Genomic DNA, 26,262 nt, shown 5'->3' with positions numbered 1-26,262 from the left:
CATAAAACTACCTCTTCGCCAGTGTTTGATTCTCGTACTGTAGCGGTAGAAGATATTTTTTTTCTTAATCAAACGTTGGCCTTGTGACATTTATAGCAGCACCACCAGCTCGCGCTTAGGAGGAAACAAACAACTGTGTTTTGAGTTTGATAGCAACTAGAATAGAAGTATATCCAAATTCATCAAATCTATTTTTAAATCCATTTGAAGAGAACAACGATGGCAATGTGATATTATTTGTACCATCGGCATATACACCAGGTTACCGTACAGATGTCGATGAAACACAGACTTACCATCCTGCAACCTGCAATTGTATAGAGAACTGTGAAGTGATTATTAGGATATATGCATGAAGATGGTGTAAACATTTAGATTCATTGGAGCCTTATCTTCTACTCGTCGACCAGGACTCCCTGTCCAACAAATCTGTTGCTGTCTTTCACCTAAACCTACAAGTGCCAGCCCTTTCAAAGTTTTGCTCTTTGCCTGTTACGTCTGAACTGTTTACTACAATCTGACATTTGTTGTTTGAAGAATGAGTAAAAAAAGACGCAATTTCTTGTAATAGTGGAAAAAGTTTTTTTTTTCTTCTGACAAAATTAGATTACAGGATAGGCTACTCATCGAAAAGCTATATTCCCTATAATAAGGAAGAGAAAAAATCTCGGCAAAAGTGCAAAAGTGCAAGAGAAGTGTAATTCCTTTTGTGTCAGAGTAAGAAAAGTGGAAAATATCATGATGTCCTACATTTCCGCCCCCGAACAATAAAAGAAATGAATAAAAGAAAACAAGAAGAGAAAAAGAAAAATGAAGCCCATGGATACAAATTTACAGTCGAGACATCAGTAAATGCAGTTTTCAGTTCCTTATGAAAAAAAGATTTATTCATCAACTTTTACGGTTAAGAAATGTCTTATTCATCAGTTAAGAAAGGTCTTTGCCCATGGTGAGAGAGAGAGAGAGAGAGAGAGAGAGAGTCCCGGGCTCTCTTGAAGAGGGTGCCACTCATAACGGTGTAAATACTGCTATATCTTGGGGAATTTTGCGAGCGGAGGTATGGGATGCTGTATCGACACAAGCCTCTTTGAGTTTCTGACGAAAGAACTTTTATTGAAATACTCAACATATAAAATTAAATTTAAATATTAATCTAAATAAACTTAAATTACGGACATAAGAGACACATATAAAACTATGATATTCCTTCACTTGCCAACATCATACATTTGTATAATTTCTGACTTTTAGAATATAACACAGATAATTAAATATCGAGTAAATTCACAATAGTTAAAGAATCTAAAATTCAATGTTTCAGACTAATACCGTAATAATTTAGTAGAAATATATTTTACTGCATTTAATCTAGAATATCAACATACTAAACTCTATTATTTAAAGAGTATTTTATTTCTAAATTAACTATTACTGAGTATGAAGTTGTTAGCGAACGTTGCTTTTTACTATAATCAATAATATAATTACAAGTAAACAGGGCCGTAGCCAGACCCGGCCAGACTATCTGGCGCCCTAGGCAAGGCTAGATTCTGGCGCCCCTCCCCCCCTCCCGGAAAATATCAATTTCAAAATTTATAAACAATATAATAAAAAATTAAAAATGCGCCCCCTGAAATCAGTGCCCTAGGCGGCTGCCTAGTTTGCCTATATGGTAGCGCCGGCCCTGCACGTAAATATAAGTTCTTCAAACAATTAAACTTTCCAATACATTATATTAAAGAATAGCAAATAAATATTAAAACAATCTAATGTTGCAACGTACTGATGTTAGATTAACATCTTAACACTAAAATCCTTATACTATATGAAAAATTGTACATAGACGATAATCTTACCTGTAACGACACAAGTCTCTTTGAGTTTCTGACGAAAGGACTGGTGCTTCCGTGGACTGACGCTTTTTATATTAGTTTCTTAGGACGAAGCCAAATATGGTTATACGCCTAGTTTTTGTGGTTCGTCAGAATCTCAAAGTGAGGCTTAATAGTTTCTTACAGACTATCGTCTGGGTCTATGTACTCATTAGACAGACAATTCTACCACGTCAGCGCGTGGAGCTTATAGCCTAGTGAGGAATTTTAGGCTTCCGCAATGAGGTAACTTAAACAACTTAGCGAGTGTAGATTTTTTGCTGACTTATGATACAAGGGAAATGTATGCACAAGAGAGTTTTGCATTTTTGCTCATAAGGGCGCAATCTTTATTAAATAGTATACAATTGTAATGGATTTAATCTCAATATATTTTAATAGAAAATTACTTTCAATATAATTTAATCAAAATTACTTTTAATACAATTTAGAGAAAATTTCAATCTTATTACTTGTACTAAAAAATTCTGTCCTAATAGTTCTACAGCATTAGGAATGTACAAACGTCAGATTCAAATTTACATGTTTACTGACTGATTAAAAAGTTGGAGATTCCTCCAAGCAACATTAATAAAAAAGAAACAGGCATAATTTGGCAGCATTCAATAGAGGGTTATAAATGGGCTGACAAATGTCCACGGAAAATGCTGGGATAAAGAAATTGCTCTTGTCTGATGATATTCATAATACGTCTAAAATAGCGGGTGCAAAATAACTTATTTTTATGAGCTGAATGAAGAAGTTCAACAGAAGGAAGAAAAGGTATTGCACGACATTAAAAAGAAAACTGCAAAGGAAAGTCACATCTATAATAAATCAGTTATTATCACTTAAGTAAGCATAATCTTGTATGATGCAAAATGGCGTAATACATTTGAAGCACCTCCTCGAGACATAGATCGTTCTCTCTCTCGTTTATGAAATGCTTTTACAGAACGATATGGGTGCTATCTGCAACTCAATATCTACCATAACCTTTTTCTCTAGTTTTTATATCGTGTTCTCATTAAACGTTTAATCTTCACCAAAATACTCTAATTCATTAAGTGTCATTAAATCAGTTTTGTAAATGATGCCCATATGCCGCTGCTCAACGTAGATATCAAAATTGCTAACGTTTTGTGAAATAAATATAGTTTATGACCTTGTAGGCAAAGCGCATCAGGCACAAAGAGCGATATTGGATTGTAAATCGGATGAGGGCAGAACCGTTCTTGCCACATCACCTAATAAAGAGAAATTTGCCTTAACTAGACAGGTGAAAGAGTCATACTGAAACAAGAGATGCATTTTCACTGATGTTAAAAATCATAAAACTGCAACAATTGATCTAAAAGTAAATGAACATACCCTCACATAGAGCAAAGAAACTATTATTAAGCCTGATAGAAACTGAAACGTTTACATAATGCACCACTCGCACGTAACTTTATTGTTATTTCGGAGTTCAATGTTCCCTACACATTTCGATCGATACCCTGGACTTACATTTGGTACCATTATACCTTATATATTTTTCGAGCGCACTAGCCGATCAGTAGTGTAAGAGAACTTACTCTATATACATAGTACATATTAGTACAATGGATACACTACCTTAAACAAATAAAGAAACTGCCAGCTACTCTTATGATGGAACAAATTCAAATTGTGAACCTTTTTAATGCAAATGAAATAAGGATCATAATAAATATATGCAAAACTTTAATATTTCTCGTCATTGGATGGATATCATTTGTTCAAATGTTAAGTCTTCCGTATGTTACCCGTTTGATTTAGATCTACTTAGCGGATGGAGATGGCTGTAATCGTCTAAAAATACAATGGTTATTACAGTCTAGTAGTAGTTTAGTCTTTCTAGCTTTAGTAATAACAGTAGTAGTTGTTATTGCTTTCCAGTTGTTTTATTGTCCAGAACATACACGTGACTAGTAAATATTCATGAATGAGAATTGCAACTCATCCTTGAGATGGTCTTCTATATATGCATAGTGTACGATGGGTACGAGTACAAGAGTTTAGTTATCTATATATAGTGTACGATGGCCACGAGTCCAAGAGATTAGTTATATATATACAGTGTACGATGGGAACGAGTACAAGAGTTTAGTTATATATACATAGTGTAAAATGGACAGGAATATAAGAGTTTAGTTATATATACATAGTGTACGATGGGCATGGTTACAAGAGCTTAGTTATATATACATAGAGCACAATGGGCACCAATAAAAGACTTTAGTTTTCTATACAAAGTGTACGATGGGCACGAATATAGAGTTTAGTTATATATATCCATAGTGTACGATGGGCACGAGTACAACAGTTTAGTTATATATACATAGTGTACGATGGGCACGAGTACAACAGTTTAGTTATATATACATAGTGTACGATGGGCACGAGTACAAGAGTTTAGTTATATATATCCATAATGTACGATGGGCACGAGTACACAAGTTTAGTTATATATACATAGTGTACATTGGGCACGAGTACAATAGTTTACTTTTCTATACATAGTGTACAATGCGTACATGAGTTTAATTAATAGCAAGAAGTAAAATCGTAAATTATATGAGTGCTGCCCTGAGAAATTCTCTTGACCTGCCCGTCTGAGAGAGAGAGAGAGAGAGAGAGAGAGAACAACAGTTATAATAAATTTTTACCTGTGTGGTAAACATGTTCAGGAGAGTGTTGTTTATTATTCCGTTATATTTTAAAAAGTCCTCCAAGAGTAAGCAGCTAGTTTTAACAGTGTTTACATCTGACAAATAAACAATTTAAACCTTTTTTTTATCTGTTTGTCATTGAAGGAATATAACTATGATAAGCCTATTGATACGTTGTTCTTACTGGAAAGTAATGTGTGTAACATTAGATATTATGTCATTAGTATTTGAAAGATAAAGACCCGACTCTTGAAGAACTCATGCTTGGCAGTTCACACAAGTAGGGATCCAGTATTGTTTAAAATCATTTTTTATATCAATTCGTAAACTATGTTTTTCATCCTTTTATGGGAAATGTCCTCCTTCACATTGAAGATTATCAAGAGTGAGTTGCGGAATAGGCTGTCATTCGGATTTCTCAATCACCGTGCTACCATCTGTACAGCTGGACTTAATGTTATGGACTTTTTCCTGAATGTGACAGTAAAGAGATATGGGAAAGTGAAGAGGAATATATATATTATTTAAATTCAAAGACTTGATGAGATTTGTCGTGAAGTTTTATATGGAGAGAAATAATATGATGAGAATATATGTATTTTACTAATATTCTACTCATTTTGCCACTTTTTTTTGCTGACAGCGAATGTTTCGAAATGCATAATGCAAGTAAGTTTTCAGAATGATACATGTACTTTGTCTTGCAAACACAAACACACAACACCCCCCCATATATATATATATATATATATATATATATATATATATATATATATATATATATATATATATAATCGCTTACAATGTCATTGAATCTATGTCTTATTGCCAGAAGGTCGGAAACAAGTACTTGTTGATAAACATTAAGCAAGCATGCAAAAGAAAAGACTTACATTTACACCCCACTCCACTAGATACGAAGAACAAGGGCCATTCTTAAATGACTTGAACTTCCTTATCCAGGTATATACATGATTCACGTTGACAGGAAACAAACATACTAATCCGAATTAAAGAAATCTTGACAAAATAGGAGAAGAACTTTTAATACAAGATGACTAGCATTTCAATGCGTGATGGAAACAAGCTGTGCATGGATTTCTGTCATATTGTTATTCAGTGAGGTTTACTACTGTTTAAGATTATTTTATGAGACTTTCCTTTTCGTTTTGTTTAGATAGTTTACTTCTCCGCCTTATTTACAGGATGGATGGAAAAAGGTAATCGGTGACAGGAGGCATCGAATTAGAAGCTGTACTAGAGCTTTAAAATTCAACTAGCATAACGAAACGTACAAAATGCTATTTACAATCTTGCCAATTAGAGTCCCAATGTTTTAGTCTGTATTAATATCAAATACGTGATTAAAAAATATTAGCTCTGATATGGCTAACTGCTTATAAAGGAATATCCAAACATGAAAGGTGAGAGCTTTGACATAATACGAATATCCAAACATGAAAGGTTAGAGCTTTGACACTGTACGAATATCAAACATGAAAGGTGAGAGCTCTGACACTATACGAATATCCAAACATGAAAGGTGAGAGCTTTGACACTATACGAATATCCATACATGAAAGGTGAGAGCTTTGACACTATACGAATATCCATACATGAAAGGTGAGAGCTTTGACACTATACGAATATCCAAACATGAAAGGTGAGAGCTTTGTCACTATACCAATATCCAAACATGAAAGGTGAGAGCTTTGTCACTATACCAATATCCAAACATGAAAGGTGAGAGCTTTGTCACTATACCAATATCCAAACATGAAAGGTGAGAGCCTTGACACTATACGAATATCCAAACATGAAAGGTGAGAGCTTTGTCACTATACCAATATCCAAACATGAAAGGTGAGAGCTTTGTCACTATACCAATATCCATACATGAAAGGTGAGAGCTTTGACACTATACGAATATCCAAACATGAAAGGTGAGAGCTTTGACACTATACGAATATCCATACATGAAAGGTGAGAGCTTTGTCACTATACCAATATCCAAACATGAAAGGTGAGAGCTTTGACACTATACGAATATCCATACATGAAAGGTGAGAGCTTTGACACTATACCAATATCCAAACATGAAAGGTGAGAGCTTTGTCACTATACCAATATCCAAACATGAAAGGTGAGAGCTTTGACACTATACGAATATCCAAACATGAAAGGTGAGAGCTTTGTCACTATACCAATATCCAAACATGAAAGGTGAGAGCTTTGACACTATACCAATATCCATACATGAAAGGTGAGAGCTTTGACACTATACCAATATCCATACATGAAAGGTGAGAGCTTTGACACTATACCAATATCCATACATGAAAGGTGAGAGCTTTGACACTATACCAATATCCATACATGAAAGGTGAGAGCTTTGTCACTATACCAATATCCATACATGAAAGGTGAGAGCTTTGTCACTATACCAATATCCATACATGAAAGGTGAGAGCTTTGACACTATACCAATATCCATACATGAAAGGTGAGAGCTTTGTCACTATACCAATATCCAAACATGAAAGGTGAGAGCTTTGACACTATACGAATATCCAAACATGAAAGGTGAGAGCTTTGTCACTATACCAATATCCAAACATGAAAGGTGAGAGCTTTGACACTATACCAATATCCATACATGAAAGGTGAGAGCTTTGACACTATACCAATATCCATACATGAAAGGTGAGAGCTTTGACACTATACCAATATCCATACATGAAAGGTGAGAGCTTTGTCACTATACCAATATCCATACATGAAAGGTGAGAGCTTTGTCACTATACCAATATCCATACATGAAAGGTGAGAGCTTTGTCACTATACCAATATCCATACATGAAAGGTGAGAGCTTTGACACTATACCAATATCCATACATGAAAGGTGAGAGCTTTGACACTATACCAATATCCATACATGAAAGGTGAGAGCTTTGTCACTATACCAATATCCATACATGAAAGGTGAGAGCTTTGACACTATACCAATATCCATACATGAAAGGTGAGAGCTTTGACACTATACCAATATCCATACATGAAAGGTGAGAGCCTTGACACTATACCAATATCCAAACATGAAAGGTGAGAGCCTTGACACTATACCAATATCCAAACATGAAAGGTGAGAGTCTTGACACTATAGCAATACCCATACATGAAATGTGAGAGCCTTGACACTATACGAATATCCAAACATGAAAGGTGAGAGCTTTGACACTATACGAATAAGATATAGCTTATTATCGACTTCTCGACTAAAAAGAAGAAGGGGATAACAGGAGGTCAAACACAAAAGATGGAAATATAGATGAAAGAAAATAGTTTGGGAGTTCAGCTGTAATCTAGTTGTTTTCTTAATTAATCCCGTCTCCTATTTAACGAAGCGAATTATAATAAATAAACTCACCAGCTAATTCTGTATTTAAAAATATAGGTCATATTAAAGTTATAAATTAGTACCATGTGTCAAGAAATTCTGTATTAGTGTCGTTATGATTCAAGTAGTGTAATACATTTTTTGAAACAAACATCATTATTTATTGATAATTTATGACTCTTCAGACAAGTTTCAGAAAAGTGTATCTGTTTCAAGCCTATAGACGATTTGTATTGTCTCGTCTCAGAATATTCAAGCGAGTGAAAATGGCAGCACATCAATTACAAGCAATGGTACAAGCTATGAGGAGAAATCAAAGGAGGAACCGAAAGTGGAGGAGAGAGGAGAGTGGTCCAACCAATGGGAGTTTATTTTGTCTTGTGTAGGGTTGTCAGTAGGTTTGGGCAACATCTGGCGATTTCCTTACCTCGCTTATTCAAACGGAGGAGGTTTGTAACAATGAATTTAAACTTCGTTCTGTTTAAAGGTGGTGATTATATAGTATTTATTAGACTTTACTTTTCGAAGTATACTATGGCTTTCATAATAAATCTGCTGCATTATGCTCCATTAAGAACATTACTAGATGGCCACTGAATGAGCTAATAGATTATGAATAACGCTGGAATGTTAATGGAGTACACGTTTGACTTGTACAAAACCAACAACCTATATTTTTTCATTCTCGTTTCATAACATGTAAACTCGTCATTAAGTAATCATATATTGACGAGGGCATTTTATTGTCAGTTGAATGTTTCTTGATTTATTGTTGTCTTCTGGACACCTTTTACATGTATTTTCTCCAATTGTGAACAATGCACGAAGATCTCGGTATATTCTTGATTTATTGTTGTCTTCTGGACACCTTTTACATGTATTTTCTCCAATTGTGAACAATGCACGAAGATCTCGGCATATTCTTGATTTTAAGTGGCATAATCGTCTTGAGAACTCAATGTAGTTGATTACGCAGAAATTCTCAAAGTCATACAATTCAGAAAACAAAGAATGACCAAGCTCGCTTGAAATTAAAACGTATGAATTTCCAAATTATGATTGAAAAGCAAAGGAGGCAGATACAAATAGATGTTAATTTTATTATTTTATTTACGGCATAAATGCTATTAAGGCAGAAAAATGACCCATATGTTTAAGATGTTATAAGAAGGTTTTCGGAAGTATTGTTAGTACAAACTAGAGGATGAACGTATATAGTTCCACCTGAAGTCAGAAACCGTGGGCATGATTGCATATTTACGGAAAAAATCTGTGTATTGCAGCGGCTTTCGTAGTCGCCTACTTCATCCTGCAGCTGCTGATCGGCAAACCTATGTACTTCTTGGAGCTGGTATTAGGGCAGTATTCTGGCAAAGGACCTACAACAGTCTGGGCTCTGAATCCCAGCGGAAAGGGTATGTCTTTATGACCACAATGGTTCATTCGTACCTCAAGATAATCATTAGAGGACCATGCAGATTAAAATACAGGAGCGCAGGTGACCACTTTGCCATAAAGATTTGGATTAACTCCCAATATATATATATATATATATATATATATATATATATATATATATATATATATATATATATATACATACATGACACGTCAAAAAGCTACGAACCTGTCATATTGTCATATAACATGTAAGCTAAGCGATTAATATAGAAATAATGTATATGTGTCATAAGAAAAAAGACGATGTGCAATCTTGTTATTTCAGTAATATATATTATAGTCAAATGTCTGTAGATATCATAGTTTATTTACCAAGTCCATTTTTATCTAATAAATTACATATTCAACAGTTCGTTTCAACTAACATTTTAACTTTAACTTTAATCATTTAAATATTATAAAAAACAAACGTGCAATTTGTACTATAACTTATTCGTGCTCGTTTTGGTGATTATTTTGAACTGGGCTTATGTCATAGTTAAACGTATTTATATTCTTTGCACAACCGTTGCGATATAAATGAGATTGTCTATCCTTTGTGCCACGTTGATACATCTCATTATTTCGAGCTTTACTGTCATCAGTATGAACTTTTGTTTATGTTTCAACTAGATTGCTCTAATACTAGTAGTAGTAGCTGCTGTTAATTATTATTATTATTGTTATTATTATTATTGTTATTGTTATTATTATTATTATTATTATTATTATCACAGGTATCGGAATTTCCCAAACTCTTATATCCCTCATCGTATCCATTTATTACAACGTGATTATGGCGTATTGTCTGTATTACATGTTTGCCTCGATGCAGGGCACTCTTCCTTGGACCGTCTGTAAAGAGGTATGAATAATTTATAGTTTGGTTATGTCATCCATTATACTTTCTGTCATCTGTGCCCAAGAAGCATGTAAGAAAGTATATGCTTGAAGAATAAGGGAACAAATGACATTTTTGAATTATAACATTACCATGTACAGTTTATCATTTCTCTCAAAAAACAAGACGAAAATAAATTCTTCATTCTTATCTTTAAGGCAGGTGTGTTGTGCACATACGTACATACTCATCTTTAATGCACGACGTTCTCGCACGTGCTAACATAAACAAATATTGCTCGGCCACTTACAGGGGCCCCGAGTGGCCGAGTGGTCTAAAGCGCTATCCGTTACGGATCACTGCCATCTCACCTCTGTCTGCGTGGGTTCGAGTCTCGGATTCGGCCATTGTGAGTATATGAGAAAGCTTGCCAGTAGCCTTTCGTGGGTCGGTGGTTCTTTCTGGGGTTTTCCCAGGTTCTTCCTCCACCATTAATACTGGCCGCCATGTATAGCCTATCGTGTTAAAAAATGGCGTTAAACCCAACAACAACAACAACAACGGCCACTTACATGAAAACGTCTGAAATAGAAATCATGATTTTGGCTTTTTTGTGATAAATACAAGTGCCGGTCCTAGCAAGGCATGCCTCACTACTTTTGATTTTTTGACTGAATTATTAAATTATTCTTCAGAGTCTTCGGAATTTTACAGTTTTATAGTGGTGTTGTAAGTGTTGCTTTTTATTGTTGTCTTTTTTTGGGCGTACAATCCTCTGGATACAAAATCTATAATATTTGTCACTACAGATGGGAAATGTCTCCGACTTTGTAATGCCCACTAAAGATGATAACATTAACGACCAAACAATTATGTGTACAACTCGATTTTGTCACAAAAACTGAACACAGGATGATTTTTTTTTTGACCGCGCATATTTCCGATAGTTTCTTCTCTTTTTCTCGATGAAGAAATAAATATTTTCGTTCCTGAAAAAAATATTTTACACGGGATTAGCCTAAAATTCACTTCTTTCATCAGGAATGGAAGCAGTTTGGATGTGTAGAGAAGACAACCAAGGCGTTGAGATACTGTAATCCTGATAAAAACATTACTGAAGATTGTCGCTGTACTTTGAATGCCACGATTGATGTTTATCCTTCCGTCAATTGCACAAACGTCAGCTATACCGGGAATCCAACACCAGTGGCTGAATTATACTTCTAGTGAGTATACGAAGACATGGTTTTATGAACATGAGTAATGAATATGAGTCACATGATCTTAGCATTATTAAAATCTACCTTATATACATCCTAAACTACCCAGGCATATTACTATATTTTGAAATTGATCCGATACAGTGTGCTTGTAAACTCAGTGATCACACCATTGCTATATAATGGAGCAGTTGCGTTATTCATTATCACTTCATTAGGCAATCGAAAAATGAAATCATTTTATGGCGCCGTAATCAGATCAAGAAGGAAAAAAAAATAACCAATTAAACTTGAGCTTTCAAAGTAACGTCTAGTTATTTAACATCTTTGTGTCTGTAGAAGAAACTGCATCTTTGGTTTCATTTTTTACAAGAGGCTACGAGTTTGCTACAAAAGATCCTATTGGGTTACTGATTGTCTAAGCCATCTTATGACCATTTATGTAAAAAGAGGTATTTCTGGGAAGTAATCAACAGGGCAGATCAATGCTAAGAAACGGAATTCCTGAATATAAGTCACGTCCGTTATAGCGTTTAGAGTGTTGATGTGTCAACAGTCTTTTGTTGAATCACAGTAATGCAATTCTAGGTTTGAATACACTATACATTCCAGTGAATTTGTTTATCTAAGAATTTTATCATAGCATTTTTGTATTTCCAGAGAAAATAATCACTTGAATTCAATAATTTGAACAAAACAGATTACAGCCCAAAACTACTGGTCACAACATATGACACAACTTAAAAGTGCTTAATCTTAAAGCACGAATGATCATGTCCTCATAATTACAAGGTTATATAGTTCTCTACTTGACCTTAGGTCACAGTTAGCATTTTCTAAAAAAACAACCCATTACCTAATAGAAAATACCCTTCTACAATGATCCTGATGTTTACAAAGTCAAAACCTTTACCTGTATAATTCACTTACGAAAGTCCAAAACTCAGACCCAAATCAACATATTTACTTCTTCTATTAATAAAGATCCTGATATTAAGCCTATACACATAGAGAATAATTTAGCTATGTATTAGTTGTTTATATAAAATGAAATTAAAAATGTCCATAAGATCAAGCAGAAATAAACTCAGTTTTGGGCAAGGTCAAGTCCAGTATATAATGTTACATTACAATAGCATGTAATGAAATATGTAAAAAAAATTAGCAAAATAAATTAGATATACATAACACATGACACGCTCATCCAGTGTACATCATTCGTAAATCTTTGTCTTTCAACTTCTAAAAGCACTAATGGAGCTTTAGTCACCAATATTTTATCCAACTTAAGTCGATCGAACCATTATGTGTGAACGTGATGTGATATATATATATATATATATATATATATATATATATATATATATATATATATATATATATATATATATATATATATATATATATATTCATGTATATTCGATTTAATTTATATCTGATTTAATCGTTTGTAAGTTTTAAAATCCTTTATTTTTTAATTTCATTATATGTCAAAATAATGTAGTTTCTTTTACTAGGAACTGGATACTTTTCCAAAAAATAGTTTGACCTAGACTGTTCATTTTTGTAAACACATAAAGCTGACATATTTCCCGACTTTAATTCAAAATTAGTAACAGTCACGTCAACAAATTTTTCTATTTGTTTTTATTGTGGGAAAAATAAGAGTCAGATCGATGCTGTATTGAATACATTACCCTAGGCTTGTAAATAGCTATTTTGCGCGATATCAAGTTTTAAACTATTGCTTATAGCGAGATCTCTCAGTCGTGCTTCTAAACACTGACACGTAAAGATGGTTCTTTTGTTGTGTCATTTTGGGAATTATATTTTAATGATTATTCGAATTATTTGGATTCTAAAGGATTAATTCTTTTTTCTCTGGAAATAGTTTGAGTGCTCATACAGACTTCTTGAACAAAGACGTTTTTTAAAATTTTATTCGGATTTCCAAAACCGGAGTGATATTTCTTGTGTTTCTACAAGGAACTGCAGATAACCACACTATACAGGATAGAACATACTTGATCGCGTTCCATCTTGGATTCTTCGTCTGGACTCGAACTTGAAATCATTAGAACATTTCAATATTAGGACTTCTAAAATTGTATTCGTCGATTATTCTTGGATTATTTTTGGATTTGATTCTCAAAACTGTACGTTCTTATTTTTTCATTTTAACATGAATTTTCAGGGAAATAAATATTTTATTAAATTTTTCAAAGCTTGATGTTTTCATTCTTTCTTGTGTTACTGTTTTTTCGAGTCTAAACATGGATTATAAGAATATATATATATATATATATATATATATATATATATATATATATATATATATATATATATATATATATATATATAACACAAATAAAAGATATATTTTAATAAATCTGGCGTCAGTATATAACAGAATGCACAAATAGAAATAATATAAAACACAGAATAAGGCCGCCTTTACTACATTTTTGAAAACGTAAAACGACCTTTTGAACATTTCTTGGCAGATCAGGCAAATTAAGGAAGAATTGGTGCACCCTGCTGTTTTATATTTTTCCTGATAATCCAATATTTCGCAAAGTGATGCAATCAGCAAGACACAAGACAATACAGACGTTAAGCGGCTTATTGGAACTCACTGGGCCATGTTTAACAAATTTAAAAATTAGATACATGTTATTAGGACGTAGCATACAACTAAAGTTTGTTTAGAACTTTAATTGTTATGATTTGTTTTCGAAATTCAAGGATTATTTGGAATTTATTTGGCATTTGCATAAGCTCTTTTTACAGCGTTTACGTTGTGTTCTAGCGATATAAATTATTTGTTGAAGTTTACAAAGCTTACCGCTTCTCACTCTTTTCTATTACTTTTTTTAAGACAATAGAGTCGTAATAATATATATAAATCCCGACGTAATAGAATATTTTTTTATATATGGAATTCTGATGAATAATTCCACTGATGAACAAAGTTAGGCTTGAACTCAAATTTTACCAAATATATTGTTTACTACTTACAATCGTGACAAAAGTTAGGGAGGCAAAAATTCCATTCACAACTGTCAATGACAATTATGAAAATAGTCAGGTACGCAAAACCTCTACTCCCAGCCCTCAATCAAAGACAAAAGTCAAGAGCACACTATAACTTAAATGTACATACGAATTTTAATCCAAAATATATGGCAAATGATATTTGGTTGACCTATTCATGCTTTCTGGGTAATTTTTCCAGGTTCGATTCTACACCTGGTTTACAGACCGATTCATTATTAGTACATATCAATCGTATTATATACCTGTCTGTTATGATATTAATAAAAAAGAAAAAACACGTGTTTATATTTCAGACAGACATACAATGCACATGGTTGTTATATAAGCATGCAAATAATCATATTCCACAGACGTTACAAATAGCATTAATAATACGAACTCATCGAAATTAATTTGGAAGTTGTACCACATACCTACTATTTGTCGGTAATCTCATTTCAGTAAAGAGGTCATCCAAAAGTCCAAAAACTTGTACCCCAGTGATATGGGGGATCCACTGTGGAAACTTGCTCTCTGTCTCCTACTCTCGTGGATAGTTGTAGCCATCTGCCTCATCAAGGGAATCAAGTCTTCGGGAAAGGTACATTTACCTGTTTAGGGGTGCGTTAATGACTTATTCTCATTAATGAATCAGGAAGGTTTGGTGTTGCTGCTCCCATCCAGGGTTTGTCAGATCTTATCCAAAATAGCACCAGTAGCAAGCGGTTTGCACAATTCTTCTATATTTGTTTTGCACTTTTTGTCCCACGTGTTTGATAAGGTAATATTCTCTCTTTTCCTTTCCTTTGATATACTGAACATACCCTTTGACGACTTTTCACAAGTTCAGTTTTAATCGAGCTTTTCTTATCAATATATTGTGTATTTGTATTCATCTGATTTGTCTCTTCACAGGTTGTGTATGTGTCCGCCACTTTTCCATATGTCATTTTGCTCATCCTGCTAATTCGTGGTTCCCTTCTTGACGGAGCTATAGATGGAGTTATATATTTTATAGTACCCAAGTGGCACCAGTTACTGGACCTCAAGGTTGGTCTTATGCACGTGTTTCCCTGACTGAGTTCTTTATAATTAGCTGTTTTTATTTGAATTAATACTCAAACGAGGTCAATGTTTTAAATGTGTTTTTTTTCTTCTCTTTTTCAACAAGGAGTCCTTTCATACTCAACAGAAATATTTGACCATCATAAAAGTACAGTGACAGGGACTTTGCATGAATTTAAAAATAAACACCAATAATGAGAAAGAAATCGTTGATTTAAGATTTCCAAGAATCGAATGCATATTAGAGATCTGACATTTGGCGTACTGTTATTTTCCATCGGAGAGGAATATATAAAAAGTGGATAAGGACATTTTAGTTTGATTTCAAATGATTAATGCAGGGCGCTTAATGACCGTTGTATTTTAATATTCTTGATTGAAAATCACAGTAATCGTTAAAATCGTGTTAACAATGCTATGCTCGTTTTTAATATAAAGTTAGCCTTATCGAAATTAAATGCACGGGAGTATTGCCTTATACTGTCTTGTTATGAACAGTATTGCCTTATAATGGCATGGTATGAACAGGATTTTACTGACCGTAGTGTAACATGGTCAAATTACCTGGTTCAATGTGCCTAAACGTTTAGTTGCACAAATTAAAACTTCGTATAAGGAAGATAACTGTGAATTCTTCACGGTTACTGGCTTTCATTATATATATATATATATATATATATATATATATATATATATATATATATATATATATATATATATATATATATATATATATATATATATATATGTATATATATATATATATATATATATATATATATATATATATATATATATATATATATATATATATATATATATATAGTTTTAACTCATTAGCTCCGTGGCAGTCAAAAGACATTTAAAACTGGCAGTGTTAACGACCATATTAAGCCCAGTGAAAGACCATACAACTTCTTTGTTTATAGGTATGGGTAGCTGCCGCGGGTCAGATGTTTTTCTCCCTAAGTGTATCCTTTGGTGGTATAATTATGTTTGGGAGCTTTAACAAGTTTAGGAATAATGCATATCGGTAAGTGTATATGATTTATTTAAAACTTTCTCGAAGAACTAGCATATCGGTTTAATACACATTGACACCTGACACCTCATTCAATATAATTACGTACATACTCTTTCTCTCTTTCTCAAAAAATGAAATAGTGTTTATATAACCAGGTATTTTCAGATGTTACCCTATGTTACCAAAGTTCATCCTTGTATATATACATATATATATATATATATATATATATATATATATATATATATATATATATATATATATATATATATATATATATATACATACAACGTACAACAATAAAACATTACATATTCATTAATCAATATATAAGACAGCTTTGATTAGTTGTATAGGACTCTATTTATATTAATAAAGATAACATACAACAATTAAACATTCGGTATTCATTAATCAATATATAAGACAGCTTTGATTAGTTGTATAGGACTCTATTTATACTAATAAAGATAACGTACAACAATAAAACATTCGGTATTCATTAATCAATATATAAGACAGCTTTGATTAGTTGTATAGGACTCAACTTATATTAATAAAGATAACGTACAACAATAAAACATTCGGTATTCATTAATCAATATATAAGACAGCTTTGATTAGTTGTATAGGACTCAATTTATACTAATAAAGATAACGTACAACAATAAAACATTCGGTATTCATTAATCAATATATAAGACAGCTTTGATTAGTTGTATAGGACTCTATTTATACTAATAAAGATAACGTACAACAATAAAACATTCGGTATTCATTAATCAATATATAAGACAGCTTTGATTAGTTGTATAGGACTCTATTTATACTAATAAAGATAACGTACAACAATAAAACATTCGGTATTCATTAATCAATATATAAGACAGCTTTGATTAGTTGTATAGGACTCAGTTTATATTAATAAAGATAACGTACAACAATAAAACATTCGGTATTCATTAATCAATATATAAGACAGCTTTGATTAGTTGTATAGGACTCAATTTATATTAATAAAGATAACGTACGACAATAAAACATTCGGTATTCATTAATCAATATATAAGACAGCTTTGATTAGTTGTATAGGACTCTATTTATACTAATAAAGATAACGTACAACAATAAAACATTCGGTATTCATTAATCAATATATAAGACAGCTTTGATTAGTTGTATAGGACTCTATTTATACTAATAAAGATAACGTACAACAATAAAACATTCGGTATTCATTAATCAATATATAAGACAGCTTTGATTAGTTGTATAGGACTCTATTTATACTAATAAAGATAACGTACAACAATAAAACATTCGGTATTCATTAATCAATATATAAGACAGCTTTGATTAGTTGTATAGGACTCAATTTATATTAATAAAGATAACGTACGACAATAAAACATTCGGTATTCATTAATCAATATATAAGACAGCTTTGATTAGTTGTATAGGACTCTATTTATACTAATAAAGATAACGTACAACAATAAAACATTCGGTATTCATTAATCAATATATAAGACAGCTTTGATTAGTTGTATAGGACTCTATTTATACTAATAAAGATAACGTACAACAATAAAACATTCGGAATTCATTAATCAATATATAAGACAGCTTTGATTAGTTGTATAGGACTCAAGTTTATATTAATAAAGATAACGTACGACAATAAAACATTCGGTATTCATTAATCAATATATAAGACAGCTTTGATTAGTTGTATAGGACTCAATTTATATTAATAAAGATAACGTACAACAATAAAACATTCGGTATTCATTAATCAATATATAAGACAGCTTTGATTAGTTGTATAGGACTCTATTTATACTAATAAAGATAACGTACAACAATAAAACATTCGGTATTCATTAATCAATATATAAGACAGCTTTGATTAGTTGTATAGGACTCAGTTTATATTAATAAAGATAACGTACGACAATAAAACATTCGGTATTCATTAATCAATATATAAGACAGCTTTGATTAGTTGTATAGGACTCAATTTATATTAATAAAGATAACGTACGACAATAAAACATTCGGTATTCATTAATCAATATATAAGACAGCTTTGATTAGTTGTATAGGACTCTATTTATATTAATAAAGATAACGTACGACAATAAAACATTCGGTATTCATTAATCAATATATAAGACAGCTTTGATTAGTTGTATAGGACTCTATTTATACCAATAAAGATAACGTACAACAATAAAACATTCGGTATTCATTAATCAATATATAAGACAGCTTTGATTAGTTGTATAGGACTCTATTTATACTAATAAAGATAACGTACAACAATAAAACATTCGGTATTCATTAATCAATATATAAGACAGCTTTGATTAGTTGTACAGGACTCAATTTATACTAATAAAGATAACGTACAACAATAAAACATTCGGTATTCATTAATCAATATATAAGACAGCTTTGATTAGTTGTATAGGACTCTATTTATACTAATAAAGATAACGTACAACAATAAAACATTCGGTATTCATTAATCAATATATAAGACAGCTTTGATTAGGTGTATAGGACTCTATTTATACTAATAAAGATAACGTACAACAATAAAACATTCGGTATTCATTATTCAATATATAAGACAGCTTTGATTAGTTGTATAGGACTCAGTTTATATTAATAAAGATAACGTACGACAATAAAACATTCGGTATTCATTAATCAATATATAAGACAGCTTTGATTAGTTGTATAGGACTCAATTTATATTAATAAAGATAACGTACGACAATAAAACATTCGGTATTCATTAATCAATATATAAGACAGCTTTGATTAGTTGTATAGGACTCTATTTATACTAATAAAGATAACGTACAACAATAAAACATTCGGTATTCATTAATCAATATATAAGACAGCTTTGATTAGTTGTATAGGACTCTATTTATACTAATAAAAATAACGTACAACAATAAAACATTCGGTATTCATTAATCAATATATAAGACAGCTTTGATTAGTTGTATAGGACTCAATTTATACTAATAAAGATAACGTACAACAATAAAACATTCGGTATTCATTAATCAATATATAAGACAGCTTTGATTAGTTGTATAGGACTCTATTTATACTAATAAAGATAACGTACAACAATAAAACATTCGGTATTCATTAATCAATATATAAGACAGCTTTGATTAGTTGTATAGGACTCTATTTATACTAATAAAGATAACGTACAACAATAAAACATTCGGTGTTCATTAATCAATATATAAGACAGCTTTGATTAGTTGTATAGGACTCTATTTATACTAATAAAGATAACGTACAACAATAAAACATTCGGTGTTCATTAATCAATATATAAGACAGCTTTGATTAGTTGTATAGGACTCTATTTATACTAATAAAGATAACGTACAACAATAAAACATTCGGTATTCATTAATCAATATATAAGACAGCTTTGATTAGTTGTATAGGACTCTATTTATACTAATAAAGATAACGTACAACAATAAAACATTCGGTATTCATTAATCAATATATAAGACAGCTTTGATTAGTTGTATAGGACTCAGTTTATATTAATAAAGATAACGTACAACAATAAAACATTCGGTATTCATTAATCAATATATAAGACAGCTTTGATTAGTTGTATAGGACTCAATTTATATTAATAAAGATAACGTACGACAATAAAACATTCGGTATTCATTAATCAATATATAAGACAGCTTTGATTAGTTGTATAGGACTCTATTTATACTAATAAAGATAACGTACAACAATAAAACATTCGGTATTCATTAATCAATATATAAGACAGCTTTGATTAGTTGTATAGGACTCTATTTATACTAATAAAGATAACGTACAACAATAAAACATTCGGTATTCATTAATCAATATATAAGACAGCTTTGATTAGTTGTATAGGACTCAGTTTATATTAATAAAGATAACGTACAACAATAAAACATTCGGTATTCATTAATCAATATATAAGACAGCTTTGATTAGTTGTATAGAACTCAATTTATATTAATAAAGATAACGTACGACAATAAAACATTCGGTATTCATTAATCAATATATAAGACAGCTTTGATTAGTTGTATAGAACTCAATTTATATTAATAAAGATAACGTACAACAATATCACATTTGGTGTACATGACTAAAGAACTATCGTGATTGAAGGACGAGAGAAAACTAATATTTGTAATATTTCATCCTTAGAGACGCTGTCCTAATTGCATCATGTGACTTGTTGACTAGCGTAATTGCTGGTTTTGTTATATTCACAACGTTTGGTGGAATGGCCAAGGTCCTTGGTGTGGACGTACAAGATGTGGCAAAGGGAGGTAAGTGTGAAACAGCTGTAAATTTCTATGACACCTTAATTAATGTATGCGTTTCCAATACCTCGAAAATGGCTAACAAAGCAAAGTTTTGGAAATAAAAAATAGCTTTTATTGGTGCTATCAAGGAAATGTTAAAATAAATACTGTATGGTTACTATACGCTTTCTCAGGAAGGGAGGCATGTCTTAAAATGTTTCAAAAGAACGTATATGAATAATACAATATTCCATTTAGTTACCTGACCACCTTTTTACTATTGGCTTGGTTTGTCGGTGCGAACGGTTTAGTTAATTTGTAAAACCCATGTCATTGTTTGTTTCTTATTAGACATGTAATAGCACCTAATGATGTCACAAATGCGACATCATTCATTGCCAATGTGTAATGTTCTAGGTATCTGATATTCCATCAAAACCAGTTAATTCCATTTTCATGTGGCTATATTTAATATAAAAAATCCCTTCAAATAAGTAGTTTTCGTCATATGATACATAGAATCAGTGTTTGCCAGATAGGTAGGTCAAAACATTGTCTGCTTTTATTCTGTGGATGCATCCCATGCATTATGTTCACGTGGGAAAATTACGCTTAGTTTATGTCAACTTCACACTTTTTAACTTCTTCCTGAAGCTCTTTCAATTTCCAGATATATATGTTTCAAGTTTATATTTTACGAATCTGTATCATAAGGAGTGAAAAACGAGCTGAAGAAGGATTGGGGCATTCTAGCTTTCGTTTGTGTGTTCTGAAAGGAAATCTCTTAAACCGACCTTAAGGATATTTTCCAACATTTTCCCCTCCAAAAATGCCATGAAGAGAGGTATATATACCTTATGGAAAATTAAGTTCAAAAGGAGAACTTGCTGATCCTGTATGAAGTCAAACCTTTATTATTATTATTATTATTATTATTATTACAGGATATGGTTTGGCGTTTGTTGCTTACCCGGAAGCACTGTCCAACTTGCCACCTCCACAACTCTGGTCTATTATTTTCTTCTTCATGCTTTTTACACTGGGACTCGACAGCGAGGTATGTGAAAACACCCAGGTTAACTTCCATAACTGTTATAACAATATAACAGTTGCTAACACTCAAGGCAATATTCTACATTACATTTATTACTGACTGCATATCATACGGACGATTCTTAAATGTCATCTTGTTATTGCCTAATTAAGTTGTCTTCTGGTTATATTCAAACTATCTGGTTTGAAATTCCACTTCTATGTTCTTGCCAATTGAAAGATTTTGGAAGGCAAGGTTTATTTCTCGAATAAACAGATTTCTAGGTCTAATGTATCTTATCCACGAAGATCTTGCTAGCTACATGTGCCGATGCCTTCTTCATACCCTTTTAACAAGCGCTCCTATATTGCAAGCAATTCCCTTTCTAGGAAACATGGACGTTGAATTATTTTTCTTGGAATAAAATGAGGTCTTGGTTATTGCATCAAAGTACATTAGAAGACATCAATCATAGCGTAGAACACATCAATCATCGCGTAGAACACATCAATCGTCCTGTAGAACACATCAATCGATAAAGTTTAGAAAATTATTTAAAACAGTTGTCATCTGAATTCCTACTTAACTTCATACACAGCGATGAATCTATCAGAATGGCCTAGTTATAGTCTTCCAGCTGCTCAATGGAGGTGACGATGTTATTTTATTTCCGTCAAATTTATCAACAAATCATAGTGTGGCGTTTCAGCTGCTCTGATGTTCATTGTGTCCACTCTTTGATAGATGATTGTTCTTGAATAAATCTTGTCATTCTTAGTGCGTCAGCAGTTCTGTAGATTTTTCTTCAGATTAAGAGGTAACTCTTTTTAATGTAGATACAAGAATGTAACCCATATAATCCCTTTTTTGGATTCAGTGAAGTCTTATAACATACATTGCAAAGAGAAAATTCAATATGAGTTATACGCCTTTAGCCCCACTTAAACGTTATTAATCACATCAATAGTTTATATGTTAAATGGCAGATTCTCACTATCAAAGTGATATTGTTGGTTGGGGTGTAGTGAGTAGGAATTTCATCATGGCTTAGATTAAACTTATCTCCCGTCGGGGAATGCTGTTTCAAATCTGGATCTTATTTACTTGCTGGGTTAGGTAAATAACCGAATAGTGATTTATGGATTATATTGGCACCGAGGGGTTACCACAATGTTCTTCTTGGGATATTTTTCGTCACGATCTCGATAGGACTGGAAGTTTTAGCGTTGCTTAAATACTACAAGCCAGGAAAATTTAATAACACTTCAATTTGCTAAGGAATCACAATTATGCATTTTTTTCAGCGAATGACGGTATTTATCATTATAGATAATCATGTTTTTTTTGCGTTTCCACCACCACTAACATAACATAATCAACAGTCACCTGACTGCGTGATTTATTTCTTGATTACATCGATTGTATACAAAAACAGACAACGGCGATAGTTGTGGTTAGTGCATTATGGGAGAGTTGATGTTTTGGCTATGACATTATAAGATTGCACTCTTTGACAGTGTTCCACAGGTTTGAAGAAGCAGTGTTGGAAAGTAAATTTATTTAACCTAAGTTTAGCATTGAGGTATGTAAAAAGGAATTCGTAACATGATAACCGTATCTCCATGCACCGACACAGTGACGTGATCGACCGGCGATGATGCGTCTATTGGCATTGCGTGTTATAGTACTTATACACCAATTGTTCTCACATAGACTTCAGTACGGACGTTGTTTAAAAAGATATTTTACCCTACTTCACAAGTGTATCACACACTATCATAGAGCACAAGCATAAATTGTCAGCCATGTACGGCACAACACTTAAGTTAGATAACTCCGCCGTATCGAGACATAGCTCAGAGTTATTATGTTATGGAAAATACATATTTACTGATGTGTTTATCTTTAATAGAAATGCAAAACCGGATCTAAATTGAAATTAGTATAAAGTCACATGTAGCTAAAAGACACAATTTTTCTCAAGCCTGAAAGAAACTACAACTCTTTCCCAATACACCAGTCACAGTGAACCATGTTTCTTTTTACGGAATCCATTGTTTCCTACGGATTTGGCGTTATCTAACCTCAATCCCGTCGGCACACTCCTGGATTGCGCACTTTTTTACTTTATACCAAAACCAAGCCATATGTTTTCCTATACCATAGGTCTATACCGTACTAGTAATAAATATATTTAGTCTTACATATCAAATTTTTTATATTAGACACTAAGTTATATCAATATGCATGCGAAAGTCATCGATCTGTTTTAACTGCTGTTTTCATGGTTTTGCTTTATTAATACAATCATTCATAAAACTAAATTTACGTCATATTATGTAATAACCAGGTCAATGGTCAAGATATTTAGTTTGTACCTCTGCAACTATAAGACGGAGATTTCTAAAAACAACGATTTTATGATTGTTTAGTAGACGCAGAACTTAAGACCAAGGACAGGTTGGTACCATATATAGTAATTCAGAGCTGCTAAGAACTTATTGTTGGAATATGGGAGAATTGTTGGGAATAATCTATAAAATAATTTCAAAAGAAAGTAATAATTATATCATCTGAAGGTGTTTTAGTCAAAAATGTGCAATCAAATGGGAAACATAGCTTATAATAAAGTAATCAAAAGAGACAAGGGTAAACAGGAGAAATCCCACAATATAAATTTTGATCGCCGCATAATAGATTTTCTCGAGCACGTGTATTACTACATTTCTTATAGCAACAAAACTTCATATGAAGTTGAGTGGAGTTCCATCTGAAATACATTAATAAATACTTTAAATTAAATTGATAGGAGTATATTATATTAGTCTTACACATGATAATCGAATAAGAAACTGAAGTTAGGGACGAAAACATACACCGAAAAGAACATCCCCACCCACCCCCACCCCCAAATCATCCTCTTAAACTTTGCAGTTAGCAATCATCAAGACCATGTATGTCAAATGTCGAATAGGTGATATAATCAGCCACAAGTAGTGACATTGTATCAACATAACTTATTTTATTGCATGTATGACCATCAAGTGCTGAATCCATTTATACTAAGCCAGCAGGGTATACGATATAGTATCTACCATAGCCATCTTTATCACGCAACACCTGTCAGTATTTGAGAAAACGCCCACTGTATGTTTGTTTTTACTAAATGACACTATTAAGGTTTAAAAATTACTTCTACACGCACGATTTTATATGGATAGGCTGATGTTTCTTTACACGTATTATAGTACTAATTGCTTTTCCATGGACTGGTGAAATAAATGATCAGTTTACCACACCTCAGCAAGCTTGTCACACAATTTCATAATGAGCAATATAATTTGAAGAGGATATAACTAAGCGGCCTACAGCACTTGAAAGAAAAAGCAGACAGTAATGTTATCCTGTATCAATAAATACATTTCCACTGATGTGTTTGAAAGTTGTAACAAATCATAAAAATATAACCTATGATCCAGAGGATATATTAAGACAAGCTCTCCTATAGCTACGAACGGCGACAAAAGTAAGTAAATCTTAAATAATTCACCAGTCAAAATCATCTTGTTGTTTATTTTAGAATTCAATATTTTCCACAAATGAGCCAACTCCACCGCGAATTTGGGGGTTGGCCACTTGGTACCATTATATCTTGCATTTTAATCGTTTTCTCTACTAGCTCATTAGAATGCGGCAGCCAACATTTTGACGTTAATAAATTCCTTTGTGCTCATGATCTAAAATGAACATACAAACCCAAATAAAGAAATAAAAAATAGCAAAAACTACGCCATATTACTTATTGACCGAACATCCAGATGCTGATTGGCTAAGAAGATTAGCTGCAGAGTCTGCGAAGTTTGATTCAAGTGGCTGGGTTTTTTTTCGTAGTGGAATAGTTCAACAGTGAGTGAATTGAAGATTTCATATCCTTTAAGAGAAATCCTTTGATTATATGGTGAGTGTCGCATGCTGCTAAACTATGATTAGACGAACTTAATGATGGTGATGTTGGGTGGATCGCGTACAATGACTAGGCTATTCTCATATTATTTTATGTTTTTTTCTTTTTCTTTAGACGTAACAGTGGGGCCTGTAGTTATAGTTCTTAGATGTGTTGCAGTTTTGATGGAATTATTGCTATGTGGCCGAAAGTACATGTGACGATTAAAATTTCAAGAACGCAAACTGCATGCAATCCTTGGGTTGCACTTACATCTATATAACATACTCTTGGCAAGAAAATTAGTTTACATTAATTGTTTGTCTGTTACTTTTAAAATATTTTTTTT

General features: G+C 32.3%; 1 protein-coding gene across 1 annotated transcript in view; it reads left to right on the top strand.

The window, feature by feature from the left end:
- Nucleotides 1-26,262, top strand: part of LOC149772790 (sodium-dependent proline transporter-like) — a 63,038-nt gene that overhangs the window by 13,283 nt on the left and 23,493 nt on the right. Inside the window, exons 2-10 of the mRNA XM_089947313.1 lie at nt 8,210-8,411; nt 9,246-9,377; nt 10,140-10,267; nt 11,285-11,469; nt 14,962-15,100; nt 15,415-15,549; nt 16,494-16,597; nt 20,837-20,961; nt 21,882-21,994. Coding sequence (XP_089803439.1) covers nt 8,210-8,411; nt 9,246-9,377; nt 10,140-10,267; nt 11,285-11,469; nt 14,962-15,100; nt 15,415-15,549; nt 16,494-16,597; nt 20,837-20,961; nt 21,882-21,994 — 1,263 coding nt within the window. The remainder of the gene's footprint in view (nt 1-8,209; nt 8,412-9,245; nt 9,378-10,139; nt 10,268-11,284; nt 11,470-14,961; nt 15,101-15,414; nt 15,550-16,493; nt 16,598-20,836; nt 20,962-21,881; nt 21,995-26,262) is intronic.

The sequence above is a fragment of the Sinohyriopsis cumingii genome, unplaced genomic scaffold (genome assembly GCF_028554795.1).
Source record: "Sinohyriopsis cumingii isolate HCF-2022 unplaced genomic scaffold, ASM2855479v2 utg001176l, whole genome shotgun sequence".
Classification (NCBI taxonomy): domain Eukaryota; kingdom Metazoa; phylum Mollusca; class Bivalvia; order Unionida; family Unionidae; genus Sinohyriopsis; species Sinohyriopsis cumingii.
The sequence above is the reverse complement of the archived record's forward strand: the minus strand, read 5'-3'. Positions and strand labels throughout refer to the sequence as shown.